This window comes from Anser cygnoides, chromosome 3 (genome assembly GCF_040182565.1).
Source record: "Anser cygnoides isolate HZ-2024a breed goose chromosome 3, Taihu_goose_T2T_genome, whole genome shotgun sequence".
Lineage (NCBI taxonomy): Eukaryota > Metazoa > Chordata > Aves > Anseriformes > Anatidae > Anser > Anser cygnoides.
The window spans coordinates 60,831,571-60,845,274 of NC_089875.1; the positions used below are offsets into that span (position 1 = coordinate 60,831,571).

General features: G+C 38.9%; 1 protein-coding gene across 3 annotated transcripts; it reads left to right on the forward strand.

Moving 5' to 3' along the window:
- The first annotated feature begins 3,627 nt into the window (after window positions 1-3,627).
- MTFR2 (mitochondrial fission regulator 2) lies at window positions 3,628-12,956 on the forward strand. 3 transcript variants are annotated; one of them, XM_066994249.1, is made up of 8 exons: window positions 3,628-3,775; window positions 3,879-4,004; window positions 4,272-4,376; window positions 4,621-4,745; window positions 6,387-6,604; window positions 7,730-8,033; window positions 10,402-10,588; window positions 12,110-12,956. In XM_066994249.1, exons 1-8 carry the CDS (start codon window positions 3,713-3,715, stop codon window positions 12,122-12,124), a joined length of 1,143 nt encoding a protein of 380 aa, XP_066850350.1. In that variant the 5' UTR covers window positions 3,628-3,712; the 3' UTR covers window positions 12,125-12,956. The 3 variants fall into 3 exon arrangements, with proteins under 3 accessions (XP_066850350.1, XP_066850349.1, XP_066850351.1); XM_066994248.1 differs by having other exon boundaries at window positions 3,629-3,775; window positions 12,106-12,956; XM_066994250.1 differs by lacking the exon at window positions 3,879-4,004 and having other exon boundaries at window positions 3,698-3,775; window positions 12,106-12,956.
- The last annotated feature ends 748 nt before the right edge of the window (window positions 12,957-13,704 follow it).

A 13,704-nucleotide genomic window follows, 5' to 3' on the forward strand; every position in this document is an offset into this window, starting at 1 on the left:
ACTGATTACTACTTCTGTGTTGCTTTTTCATTAAAAGTGGTTTTAATGATAGTTATCTGGTCATAGAGTGAATACAAATAGTCATGCATAATGTTGATTATACACTAGTTCACAAGAATCACATTTACAGAGGATGATGGAATGATAAACCTGGATTCTCATGCTAGAGGGAGCAGACAATTTTATCTTGGAGAGTGAAATTGTCACTGTTCTCTAGTTAGTAGCCTGAGGAATACAAGTTTATAATTTCTCTTCTGGAACGTGAGTTTTAGAAACCTACTTCCAAGTCACTAGTGCTAGAAACTCTGAACAGATCTGAGAACTGGAGCTCTTTCACTCTCTTCCATATTTCTACAGCTGGTACAGAACTATCTACAGCTATTTTAATTCCTGTAACTTGTGACCAGAACAGATCAGTCATATTATGGATACCTAGTGATTTGTTTTGTCATTAAAAACAAACAAAAAAACATGCTTCTCTTGCTAAAGGTAGCTTAGGACAGTGTTTAAGGTTTTATAAACACAGAGTTCAAACATACTGCAAGAGAAGGAAAGGTGCTGTCTATAAAGTATGAAGTATGCGTCACATTGTGAGGGTCACCAGGGATTATAGTTTGTGTTTTTGTTGATAGCTTAATCATCAACAGAACACTTTAGTTGAGGAACTGATGGCAGTATCAGTGCAGGTTTTGTATCCATTTTTGTTCCAATTTGTTAAACTGCCTCTTTAATTTCTTTATATGGACTTCCCTCTTCAGGTAAGTCATCTTGCAAGAGTAAGTCTAAGTCTTCTATCACATTACTGACTCAACTGGACTCTTGGAGGAAACAAACAAAAAAAACACCCACCACAAACCCCTCTGAAAAAGCAAGTTATTTTAAAACCTGATTCAGTAAAGATGTTTGGAATATACTAAACACTTCGATGAGGTGTGTATCCCATTGCAGTGCCCTGGAAGTACATTCCTTTAGTATTCCACTTTGTATACTGTGTAAGACAGTCTGAAGTTATAACGTGATGTGGTTAGCTGAAGCTGTGAGAAGTGAGTCTTAACCTCTTTGACACCGTTTCTGAACAGTTGTGCTCCTCCTAATGTTATAGCCAAAGTGCAGAAGTTAGTCTACAGTATTAAAAAATAAATAATAATATAAAAACATAGAAAACACAAAACCACATAAACGTACTTCACTGGTAAATACACTTTAACTTACAGAATATTAAGGATAATGGTAGCATATTTGAATTACCAGAGCAATGACATTCTGATCAAATAAGACTACTTGTTTTCTTTCTCAGACTGCTATGGAGAAAGTAAACCTTAATATCCTTATTGTTCTTATTTTGTCCCTTAAAATGTCAGTCTTTTTTTTCTTTTTAAAAAAAAACAAAAACAAACACAACACTTTGGTAAAGATAATAGTTATCTGTGCTCTCCTACTAGCTTTACTGTTAGTAGTTAACCGTCTAACCTATCCATAGTAAATGCTAGAAGGCAGAAGAATAGTGCTAACTCTCCTAACTGTATTAGAAGAAATTGGATTTCAGATTGCAGTGGTTTGCCAGCATCTGTGTAGAAAGGGAAATAGGATTAATATTTGCCCTTCAGTGGTGGTTACTGAAGGGTAATTCCTGCCTTATATTTTAGGCAGGCTCCCTTTCTGCAGGATTTGCTTTTACATGTGCAGTACATCTTTTAATAGATGTTTGAAATGTAAAACTTATTCTTTTTTTTAAACAAAGCTCATGTATTTTGTGTATGCTGAATCAGATGAAGCAAGAAAGGGAGCAAAACAATCTGGCAACAATGTCAGTCTATCAAGCTTTCTAGTTGTATGAAATGTTTAAATTCATTTTGAGTGAAGTGATTAATTCTGACTTTCTCTCCAGCACTGAGACAGTTTCTGAATCTGCTTTACCTCTTAATGTGTGGCTGTCAAGTCCAAGGTTACCCCTGCAGTTCAGAGAAAATCAGACATTTGTTTCAGTGGCGGGGGGTGGGGAATGCCATAGCTAGGCTGCTGGTCTAGACCTACATTTGATTAAAGTTTTCCTGCTTTAACTTTGCTGTGCTGGCATTTACTGAGCATGCAGAAGAGTTGTCATTATAGTTTTGATTTCCCTCCAGAAGTAAAGGCTGCAGCATCAAGTCTTAAGCCCCATGTCACTTCTCATTTCTTATAACAGTACTTCCTTTAAGTCCTTTTGTAAAGAGATCCTGCAGGTCGCATCTGTACTCTTCGGAGTTGCATAGAAATGCTTCTAGTTAGCAAGTTCAAGTTCCCAGCTGGAACCTCCACTTCCAAAGCGGTTTGTTACTGGTGATGATGCAGTTAACTGCACAACCAAGGCATTTTAGTTTGTTTGAGGTGCCTGCCTTTAACCAACTTTGAGGTAAAGTGCTTTTGATTCCTTGTATCTTTTCATGTTGACGCTTTTCCTTCTTTGATAAAGAGGTGTTGGAGCAATTAGGTAAGTATATTTTCTTAAGTATTGTAGTACACATTTTTTGTAAATACAAATTAAAGAAGTCCATCCTTTTCTCAAACTTAAAACCCCATAAGCCTCTAAAGGCTTTGTGTTGTTGTTGCAACTTTTGTTACCAGCCCTATTTCCTTCTTTGTGTTCCATCTTAGAGGATCAATCCACGTTACAAGTTATGGATGGTAACTGCTACATGAGAAAGCGGTAACAGTACATTTCAACAAAGTGTTGCAGGATAGGATTCTGTTTAGGAACTGTTATTAGAACATGAATAAAAATGATGTCCTATAATTATCAAGTTTATCTTAACTTTTTGACAACTTTGGCATTACTGGGAACAGTACAATTAGGTCTTCATTCAGCATTATGAACTCTTTTGGATAACATATAGCTGGAGGACAAAAATTCACATTTCTTCTGAGTAGAAGTCTCAGTACTCTAAAAGTAGATCTTCAGGAAAACAGCAGAAATCTTGGCAAGTGAGATTAAAAGAAATCAAATCTGCTTTGCATGTTACATGTGCTTTTCATACAGTCCTATTTCCTCTTTTGGTGTGATGCTTTCATGTAGTTCGTATTTTGAGGATACTTTGTGTATTGAAGCTCTTACATTATCTTGCTTTTTGGTTCTTTGAATGAACACATCAGAAGACTAACGACATACGAACCTAAAACACGGCTTAGTTCTTTAACCTTGACCCATCAGTTAACCAATCTGACGGGAAAACAAATACAGACTTCTGCTTCTTCATTTGTCTACTGCTTTCAGCTGGGGTGTAGTTTATCTGATGCTTCAGGGTAACGGAGGTGTTCCTGTGCTGGAGCTTCACCCCCTATCTGTTCTCCCCTTATCCGGGGTGCTCCATCCAGCCCTTATCTTACCCTCAGTGCCCCGAGTTTAGGCTAAGCCGCTTTCCCCCCCCCCCGCGCGTTGCGGGACCCCACCCGCCGGCCGCATGCACCCGAAATCTGAGGGCCCCCCGAAGTCCGCTCCTCCCGGAGCCTGCCGGGCGGCGCCCGACATGGCGGCTCCCTGCGCGGCGGCATTCAAACGCGCCTCCATCCCGACACCCCCCGCGCGCACGGCCCGCCCCCGCCCACCGATTGGCTCTGCTCTGCGCGCCGCCTTCTCCCTGTTGGCGCTCGGTGCTTCCCGCCCCGCCCCCGGCTGCTGATTGGCCCTGCCACCCCCTAGAGCGGGTGCCAGGAGCGTGCCGGCAGGTGTGCGGCCATGTCGCTGCTGCTGCACCTCCTGCGGCGGCTGCTGGCGCACCTGGGCTGGCCGCCCGGCCAGGTGAGGGGCGCCGGGGGGTGGGGGGGCGCGCGCCTGACGGCTCCGGGCAGCCGTTAGCCGCGGTGCTAACGGCTGCGGTGGGCGTCCCGTGCTCTGTCCGCAGGCCTCGCTCCTGGGGAGCCGCGCGGTCGGCGTGGGCCGTGCCCTGCAGCGCTGCCTGCCCTCGGCCGCCGCCTCCCGCGGGCACCTCGAGCAGCTGCGCGCCGCCCTGAGGAGCTGCCGGCTCAAGGTGCGTCGGGCTCCGTTCGTCCTTGGCCCTCGTGCCGCTAAAGCATGCGGGGTACGGGCTGTGGCCGGGGGGCGTTTTGGAAGCGGGCCGCTAAAACGGGCATTACCCTTACTCTGGCTCTCAGCTCGAGAAGAACATTAGAAAGATACGTTAACCGAACTGCGTTATGCTTAATTGCGTACAGCATTAAGTTACCTAATAACCTTTCTTGTAAAAACCGAGGGCTTCTGTTTCGTTCCTTGGATTAAAAGCTATTCTGATTTCTAGATCATATCTGTTTGGCAAAAAAAGGAATACGGGTCTACACGAAGTGTTGTCCGGAGACTTGGGACAATTCTTTCCCTAGAGCCCTACCCAAGACCTTATTTTCAAGTAAGCGATTTACTGCTATATGTATCCTTAAACTATTTAAATTTCCTAGTTCCTTAATGTAGTGACAGCTTTCCTGTGTGATTTTTTTTTTTTTAAACAAATATAGCTAATGTTTTGCTTACCTTTTGCTCGCTGTTTTCAGCTTGCTCACAGCACTTTAAAACTTTTTTTTGCTAAGGCGAGATTTTTAATGTGTACTAAATCCAATTTCTCTATACGTGTATATTTGTTTACTTGTTGTCAGCTTGTTCAAGACCCGTGTCCATTGGATTATGATGAGCAAAATACAGCTCCAACTCCTGTAGCACCATCACTTGCTGATGTCCTATGGGTGGCACGTGATGAGGGGCAAGCATTTGCTAGATTCAGGTACGTAAAAGTACATGCACAGAAAGGGGTAATAGCAGTAACTTGTGTCATCTGTTCTTTTCTCTTCCCCTCCCTCAGCCCTTTCAGGGTTCTAGTTAAACCAGCCCTGCAAACTTTGTTTTTAGGGAGTTCCTGCTCACCTGGAAGTTCTTATAGTGCAGAATATTCTCATCTGAAAGATTTCTGATGCTGAGTATTGTCTTTCCTCTTCCCAATAGCGTGTCAGATGCGTTACTGGTATTTTAACTTGTGTTTAACATTGCACGTATGTAGTATACCAGGTATAGAAGTCTTCTCCTCTGCCCTTTTCCATTCCTCTAGGGAAAAAATAGAAATTAGTTTTACTGTTCTTCTACAGGATAAGTTCAAAGTCAGAGGATGAGTTGGAGAGCTAAAAGCAAGGTTAAAATTTGGATACTTTTGTTTTCACGTCTATGTTGGATAATGTAATTGTACTTGATACTGGCATGTGTTTGTCCATGATCTTTGTGTACTGCTTGCTGGTAATGAAATTACAAGACATCAATAAAAAGTGTGTCATCTGAATTTGTTAGGGAAGTTGTGATATAGTTGTGTTTCATTTTAGGATTCCTCAGCTGTTACTATCAAATTATCAAAGTTTTTGTAGCAGCTGCAAAATCTTAAAAGTGTAAGTGTATTGTTAAAAGGAACTCTGGCCTGTTTTATCCTGCTTGGTGCTGCTTACAGCAAGTCTAACTCACAGATCCATGGAACTTCATTTTTCTGTTGTTTCCATTCTTTTTTCCTCCTCCTCTTCTGACTCAGTGGGATGTTTTTCAAGGACAAGTGTTGTAATCTGTATCTCTTCCTTCTGAGCCAGTGAGATTTTTTTATTTTTTTTTTTCAAATCAGAAAACTTGCAGATGTGGTTTGAAGTAAAAGGATTATGATGAGCGTAGCAAAAAAAAGGTCTGGTTTTGTTTCAGTCAAAGGTTAGTGGATTTGAAATAAATAAAGTGAATTTAATTTATTCTTTTCATGGTCTCATTCTGATAGTTTGAGTTTACGCTCATTCTGTATTAAAGGTATTTCTGCAGGCACAGATTTGAAACAAACTTTAAAATTGAAACCTGAGACTGGTAAGCATTATTCTTTAATGCTATCTGTGTTCAATATGTAGCTTATAGAAAATAAGGTTCTTACTCTGTCAGTATTAAAATTCGTGATTATTCTCCAATGTGTTTTCTGAAAGATTACAACTTCTTTGTCACTTGCGGAGTTTGATAAATGACTAGAATGTGTGAAGTCTAGTTAAGAGATCGTTATTATCTGACTCTTCCCTGCCTTTTATACTTACCGTTTCATGTAGAGAGGAGGGAGAGGCACCCTAGTCAAATTGAACTGTAACAGCTCAATCCCGTACCGTGACCTTGGAATGTCTAATTTATCCCTGAGTAAGTTATCTATTTTGATTATGACCGTTCAGGGTTTATCCTACTTGAACTGAGGAAGACTTAAAACATTTTCTTAACATTATGAATAGCTAAGCGTTTTCTTAAATAGCTTGGAAATTTTATGTCTTGCTGAATGATGATAACTTGCTTGGACAGACACCGAAGAAATATTGAGATTTTTTTTGCTGGCTGAACCTTTTAAACTTCGTCTTTTATTTCTTTCTAGGACTGAATTATGGAGAAAAGAAAAAAGTACAGCTTATCGTGACTTGCATCCATCTATAGATTCCATACCAAGTGTTCCAAAAAACAGTATACAAAAAGACAGTCTTGTTGATCGAGCAGCACTTCAGAAAATTTCCGCGCTTGAAGATGAGCTGACTTTTCTTCGTGCTCAGATTGCCACGATTGTTGCAGCACATACACTGGGAAACATTCCATCACGTAAGCCTTTCTGGTTTGAAGCAAACCAATTTTCCTTTTCTGCCTCAGAGGTCTTGTTCAAATCTAACCATGTCTCTGATATTGATATAAAACATTTCTAACTTCTTCAACTGAAGTTATGCCAACAAAATTTACTGAATGTAAATTTTTTACTGTTTGTGCCCTTTGTTTCCCCCCTTTGCTTTCACTCTTCTTTTTATGGCCAGCTTGCTGATTCTGAATGCAGTTGATCCTAAGTGATCTTTATATTCTTTTCCATATTTGTGGAGGAACTTAGTAACAACACTAATAAACCACCAATTACTGGTTTTGTTTTTTTTAAAAAAAAAAAAGTATAACCTTAGACTTGTGTAACATTTCTGACAAGTTATCAAAATACTGGATAAAAATATAAGGAATTCAAGCTCAGGATTTAAGTTGCAATTTAAATTGAAATGCTTAATTTTAAATGCTTTAAATTTAAATGCAGCAAATAGATGTCTAACCACCACTGGAGTATCTAAGGTAGTTGGTCTACAATATGAACTTCAATCTTGTGATTTTTTTTTTTTTTTCCCTTAAGTTTTGAGGTCACAATTGTCTTGCATACTAACCCCACTGTGGCTGTTGAAACATTTGAACTGATATGAGAAGGTTCAGGGGCCTCTGTGCTTCAACTTTGTTGTTCTGCTGTCACTTTTTGTCTCTTCTCCATTGCACTCTGTATGCAGTTTTGTAGTCTGTTTTATGTGCTTTGTGGTTTTCTTTGCTGTTGCTTTATCTGAGTTATTCTAACCTTCAGACCATTGAGAATGAACTATGTGTAGTTGCAGGCTGCTTTCTGTTGCAGGTTTCTGATTTATCTAGTGCATAGATCGAAGATGCATCAGAGCAGCCCAGACCACCTCAAATCCATTATTTCATGTGTTCTGAGTCTGTGGCTTTGAAATCAAAATCGGTTTTGGTTTTAAATGTAATTATTTTCTTCTGTGGTATAATCTGTGAGGTATGTAAGAAAGTGCTTTTAGAGGGCCATCTTATCTTGACTTAAAACAGTCATACAAGACGTTGCTTGGTATTGTTAATTGCTAAGGTACTACAGACTATTGAAAATAAAATCCCTGTTTTTCTTTTGACTGCATCCAGAAGCCTTTAAAACATTCAGCCTTCCAGATGGATCTTACCCAGTGCCAGCCATGACTTCTACGCCATTGTCCGTCTCTCACAATCACTTTGTAATTCCTTCGCCGCCTCCGCTCCCTTCTGGTGCACCATCTGCTGTTGGTGCTAGTAATTCAGCAATTGAACTCATAAAACAACGGCGTGCTGCAAGAAACAGTGCTTCGACTACAGCTGATAGTGCTGCTGATCACCAGAGGACAAAGAACATTCCTAGTATGATGGATGTTTTGAAAGACCTAAACAAAGTTCAGTTGCGTGCTACTGAGAGGTAGGTTGGAATTCAACTTGTGTCTGAGCTATCTAAGGCTGTGTAACCGTTACAGCATTTGAGTATAAGCAGAGAACACCAAGAAGAAACAAATCATTTAACATGCAGCTGCTGCTGATAGACTGAAGTTGGCAATGTTTAAGTTCACGGCTTGGAATGTGACATGGCTTTTAGAGGCGTTTGAAAAATGCTGAATATCTCAGCATTTAAAACTGGTCTCCTGCACTAGTATACAAATCTCAGGTTGTTTGCGTCTGTGTGTGTGCATGTGTCCCTTTTTTTGTTGAGAGTGGGTCTATCTGAAAATCACTTAAGTTACCTACACAATCACAGGAAACTGATCTGAACAAATACACTTTTCTCATTCACCATGAAAGGACACTGAAAAAGTGTCTTAACATATCCAAAATATTCTGGTACTACCTTCAAAGTGTTAAAGCAAATATGTGCTGTATCTTACTGAAAGTCTTCCATGAATTTAAATAGTGCAATTGGATTGAGATATTTTTCATGGTATGCCATCTTGATTTTAAGAACAGTTGACCTTACAAAAATGCTTTAGTGAAGACTGTAATACCTCTTCGTGTCAGTGTTGGTCTGCTGTGCTAGATGTGGTAGAAGTTGTCAGATGTCTTTTCTGAACTTCTGGAGCTGGAAAAGTACGCAAGAAAAATTGAATCTCTGCTGAATAATAAGAGCTCTTAACGTGGGGAGAATGTCACCAAAAATGATTGCACTCTTATTTCAGCACTTCCTTAAGTGTGAGTTTTATCCCTGAAAATACTTAGCACAAGGCTTGGACAAATTATCTATATACAATTCTGGAGCATGCCTTCATGCTTTTGATGATGTATTTGCTTTATTCACTGTGTAAATATAAACTGCACTAAGGTAAAACTATTTCTTGATGTTTCCTTCCATGTATGGTGAAAGAAGAGAGCAAAATGTTTGTGACAACAGTTTTAACCGCCATCGTGTTGAGCAGGGGCAAGCTGAGTAGGAAATGATAGGTGTGCATATGAAACGCTATGGGATTTAGACATCTACCTGAATACTGAAGGTAGAACTTCACTGCCAGACTTGAGCTTACCGCTGTCATTGTGCGTTAGCAGCAACTCGTTGGTCTGGAAATCACACTTTCTGCTAGCACAAGTGTGCGTATATCTAGATTTGTTTCAAATATCTCAGTACTTAGGATGTTTTTTATGATTATTTTCTTGGACTAGTCGCTAATTTCTGACTTTGTTAGGCTTTGGGGTGCTAGGTGCTGTTTTGATTTTGTGGGTTTTGCAGTCTTTTGATTTTGTTGAGAACACTTTTTTATAAATTAAAATAGAATCATAGAATGGCCTGGGTTGGAAGGGACCTCAAAGATCATGTAGTTCCAACCCCCTGCCACGGGCAGGGACGCCACCCACTAGATCAGGTTGCTCAGTCTTGAGTCTAACCTGGTCTTGAACACCTGCAGGGATGGGGCATCTACAGCCTCTCTGGGCAACCTGTGCCAGTGCCTCACCACCCTCTGAGTGAAGAATTTCCTTCTACCCTCTAATCTAAATTTCCCCTCTGTTAGTTTAAAAACATTCCCCCCTTGTCCTGTCATTATTCAGTTGAGGAAAGAGTCCTTCTTCATCCTTTTTAAGACCCCTGGAAGTACTGATAGGCTGCGAAGTACGAAGTACTTTTTCTAATTCTTGTCTATAAACATTTTGTATTTGTATGTTCAGTTGCTTGCTCGGAGAGAAAAACTCTTTGAAGCCTTTGTGCTAAATTTGATAATTTTTTTTTGATGATGAAACTCAAGTTAAACGTGTTCTGTAAATGGATGGGACTTTCTGGTCCCCTGGATGCATATTTGACTTAAACGAAGTGGTATGTTTTTTTTAAAAATAATTACTCTGAGAAATTTTGTAACTCTTTTTCTTTCTTCTAAGACCACAGGAAGGCATACTGTTCTGAACTGAGAATTAATGAAATTTAAGTCAAATTATGTTGTAAAAGGTTATGAAATATGTTAGTAGGAATCTCCAACTAATATGTCTTAATATAGCTTATGAATGAAATCTGCTATGCAAACTGTACTTTTTTTTCCTTTTGCATTACTTTAGGACTATTTGTTGATTTATTGCCACTTTTCTTTAAGGAACAGCATGAAGTTGTATTTTTGAACTAACAGTCTGGCTGACAAGTTGTTAGGGGTACTGTTGTTAGCCCTGTCTGGTTAATTGCTATAAAACAACATAAGCAGCATTATTTGTGCGATCAAGGATTTATAGGATGAAGATGTATAAAAAAGTTGTCTCATGGGATTTTAGATCACTAAGCACAAGATTAAGGGCGGGAGATAATAAATTTTCTTTCTTTGTAGGTCACCTGGAGGCACTCCTCTTTCTAAACCCAAAAAGAGGCTAAGTTCAGATTGGGATCCAGTTGCTATACTAACTCATGCACTGAAACAGAAATTTGCACATAAGTTTGAAGATAGTGATGATTCACTGGACAAAGAAAATAGATCTTTTGATAGCTCCCCGTTTTCTAGTCCAGAGATCCCACTGGTATGTTTTTATATAAGAATGCGTTTTTATATTCTTGAAATGACTGCAATTTTCATGGATAGTAGCAAGGTTTTTGAGTCTACAACTTTTCTACAATGACTTGAAGCCATCAGCTTAGTTGTTTTTTTTCAAGTATAATCAAGGCAGAGAATCCCAACTATTTATTATTATGAATGGATTTAGGCTGGTAAATGCTTTTCTAGATGCACCAAGAGGAAAAAAGCCAGACTGACTTTAAAAACTCAGCTCATTGTTGGTTGAACTGTGGACGTTTGTTTGATAGTAACCAGCAGGCATTTGCGTGTAGAAACTGTATGTGCAGTTAGTAATACCGACTATTAATTTGCCAACTAATTTTACAAAGATGCCAGGAAGGTAACAGAGGTCAGCCTAGCATATGCTGTGTGTTCAGAAAACAAAGCATTAGGTTTAGTGTCTTCCCTCTTGTGTAAGTATCATTTCCACATGGTCTGCATCTTTATTCTGAACAAAGATTCTGAACATTGTTGCAGAGCCCCTGAAAAATACAGTTCTTTGCTATGAACAAGATGCTGGTTTCTGTAGAGCAGTCCGCAAGCTACTTTAACTTCTGCAGTCCAGCAGTACTGGTGGTTATTCACTAGAGACATCTGTAAACCTCAGAGCTGCTTAGATGAGACAGATAGAAATAGGTGGAAGTAATTTAAACCATCTCTCTCTGCTTAGCAATTATATTTTTTCATCTGTGAAATGAGCGAGATACAGAATCTTATTTGGCACTGTTTTTTTTGTTGTTGTTTTTTTTAGCCTAATGGAGGAAAATAGTATTGGAAAACATGTGATGGAAATCCAGACATTCTTTGAAGGTTGCAGCTATACTCATGGCTAGTTGCATGACTGAAAATTTAAAGAAAACTAAGATGTGTGTCTCTTTTTCCCGCTATAACAATTCCTTGAAAAACTTTAGCCGGCACAGAGATTTTTTGCAAGGAAAATGTATCATTTATTTTATACACTGTAATGAGTCATCCTCTCTTGTACAGCCTATATAAATTTCCCTGTGACTTTTTTTAAGGAAAAATTGGAAACTTGTAAATAGCAAACAAACAAAACAGCTAGGCTTACATTTTGGATGCTACAGACCATTGCATTGTATAGCTAACATACCTGATTCTAGATACGAAGATTGAAGTTAGATCCTGGAAGAGCTTGTTTATGAATCATCTTTTGTTCCAGAATCTAACAGCTAAATTTTATAAAGTCTGAAACAGGGATTAAGGCCAGCATGTTCAGGAGCAGATGAAGGAAGATGGGCTTTTCTGGTTGAAATAGGGGCTTGATTGTGTGATCATGCTTATTTTAATTGTTTATCCTTGAGTGTTCTGAAGAATAAATGCATGTAAGGCAATTTCACGGGCTTATTATCTTATTCATCCTAGGTTAAGTGAAATGCATAAATTCTCCCAAAGTACCTTTAAACAGCTTCTCATTCAGTTGTCTTGGTTATAATTTTATCTAATTCCATCCCTCCTGGCCAGGTAGGATGTTGCAGCCTGAAGTCAAATGCAAATTCTAGCCTCATAAGAACTGATGAAGTTAAACAAGTATCAACGTGGAAAGTGAGAGCTCAAATTTAACTGATGGAGACTTCTGAGGAAACTTCGTAGTGTGTGTAAGTGGCAGGCCCACTCTGTGAAACTGCTGTAATGTGTTCTAGAATGTATCTGTCCTATGCTGTTAACGTTTGGGTTGTAGGGCTTGTGAAACTGCCTCTTCCTTCTCTTTAGTTTCCCAGCAGCCAAACTTGTGAATGTGATGCTTTGTGAGAAGCACACAACCAAAAAAAAAAAGGGGGGTTTTGTTACTATGGAGCACTGTCTGAAACCTGGGAAACTGAGAAATGCAGGAAAGAAATGTTTGTGAAAGAAAAGTAATTATTTGTGTGGCAGCTTAGGTGAGCACTGTCTCTGTACTTCACTGTAAATACTGAAGAAGTGTAAACTTCTGGAGTGTATTGTGTTTAGCTGACTGTATATAACTAATGGTAGCTAATACTGTGATAAAGTTTCCTCAGTTTTCTTTGCAGTCTACTACTGTAACTCCTTATTTCACGTGCAAGCAGTGTTCTAATTTGTCTTGAGTCAGTAGAGAAACTTTCATGTTTGTGAAACTTTGTCTTGCTGTAAGTATGCTACACGCTGTCTGTTAAATGCCTATAATATGGAGGAGTTTTTCTTTTGAGACAAAAAAGACCTTGTAGAGAGATCTGCTAGCACATAGTCTAAATTCCATGTGTAAATAAACATTAATTGTATTGTCTCTCTGGCTTCTCTGTATAAAGTCTGTTTCATTCACAGAGTTTATAAAATAAAATTTCATTTGTATCATAGATGTGTGTGTGGTGGTGACATTTTGTGTTGTGGAGTCTCTTGTATCTGAAGAGCTGACCATATTATAAAACTTCTTAATTTATTTTAGATAAAATAAATTGAAGAGCTTACTTTTTTCCTGTTAGAGGACTTGGAGTCTCTTATTTACAAATTTGTTGTGATCCACTGCTTACGATAGCTGCCTTCACTTAATCTTTTGTCTAATGATCCAAATGTGTAAAAACAAACAAAAAAATCTTTTCAATTGAACTATGGATTGTGTCCCTTGTATGTACTGTGCACCTTCTATTTTCCTACCCTCTTACAGAGTGGAATGACATCTGGATTCCCTGTTACTGCCAAGTCTTATTTGCACAATTATTAGAAGTAACTGTTCAAATACTATACTTTTGTTTTAATTTCATAAGTTACCTTTTGACTAAAATTGGAGCTCATGACTTAACTATTGTCCTGTTTTCAGCTGGGAGGCTGGGTGTTTAATCACAACAAATACTTTGTTTCTTAAATCATGTCTCCTAGATGTTTTTTCTTGAATTTAGTGATTTTTAAACTTTATGACATTCTCTTGTTCCTTTCACAGTCTGTAACAGCCTGACCTTACCTTTCTTTCTGCTTCTAAAATATGCATTTTCTACATTCTCTACCTGAACTTCAGAACTGCTGTGAAATCCACACAGAATAGCCAGCTTGGCCCTCTGCTTAGTAATCTTAACCTCCTCTGTCAAAGCTTTCAGTTGTCTTTTGTCT

What these genes read in the sequence shown, in the direction of transcription:
- MTFR2 (XM_066994248.1), top strand. Translation starts at nt 3,713, where the DNA reads ATGTCGCTGCTGCTGCACCTCCTGCGGCGGCTGCTGGCGCACCTGGGC. An exon ending in TGAGGAGCTGCCGGCTCAAG is followed by an intron (nt 4,005 to 4,271) that starts GTGCGTCGGGCT and finishes TCTGATTTCTAG; the next exon opens with ATCATATCTGTTTGGCAAAA. An exon ending in CTAGTCCAGAGATCCCACTG is followed by an intron (nt 10,589 to 12,105) that starts GTATGTTTTTAT and finishes CCTCCTGGCCAG; the next exon opens with GTAGGATGTTGCAGCCTGAA.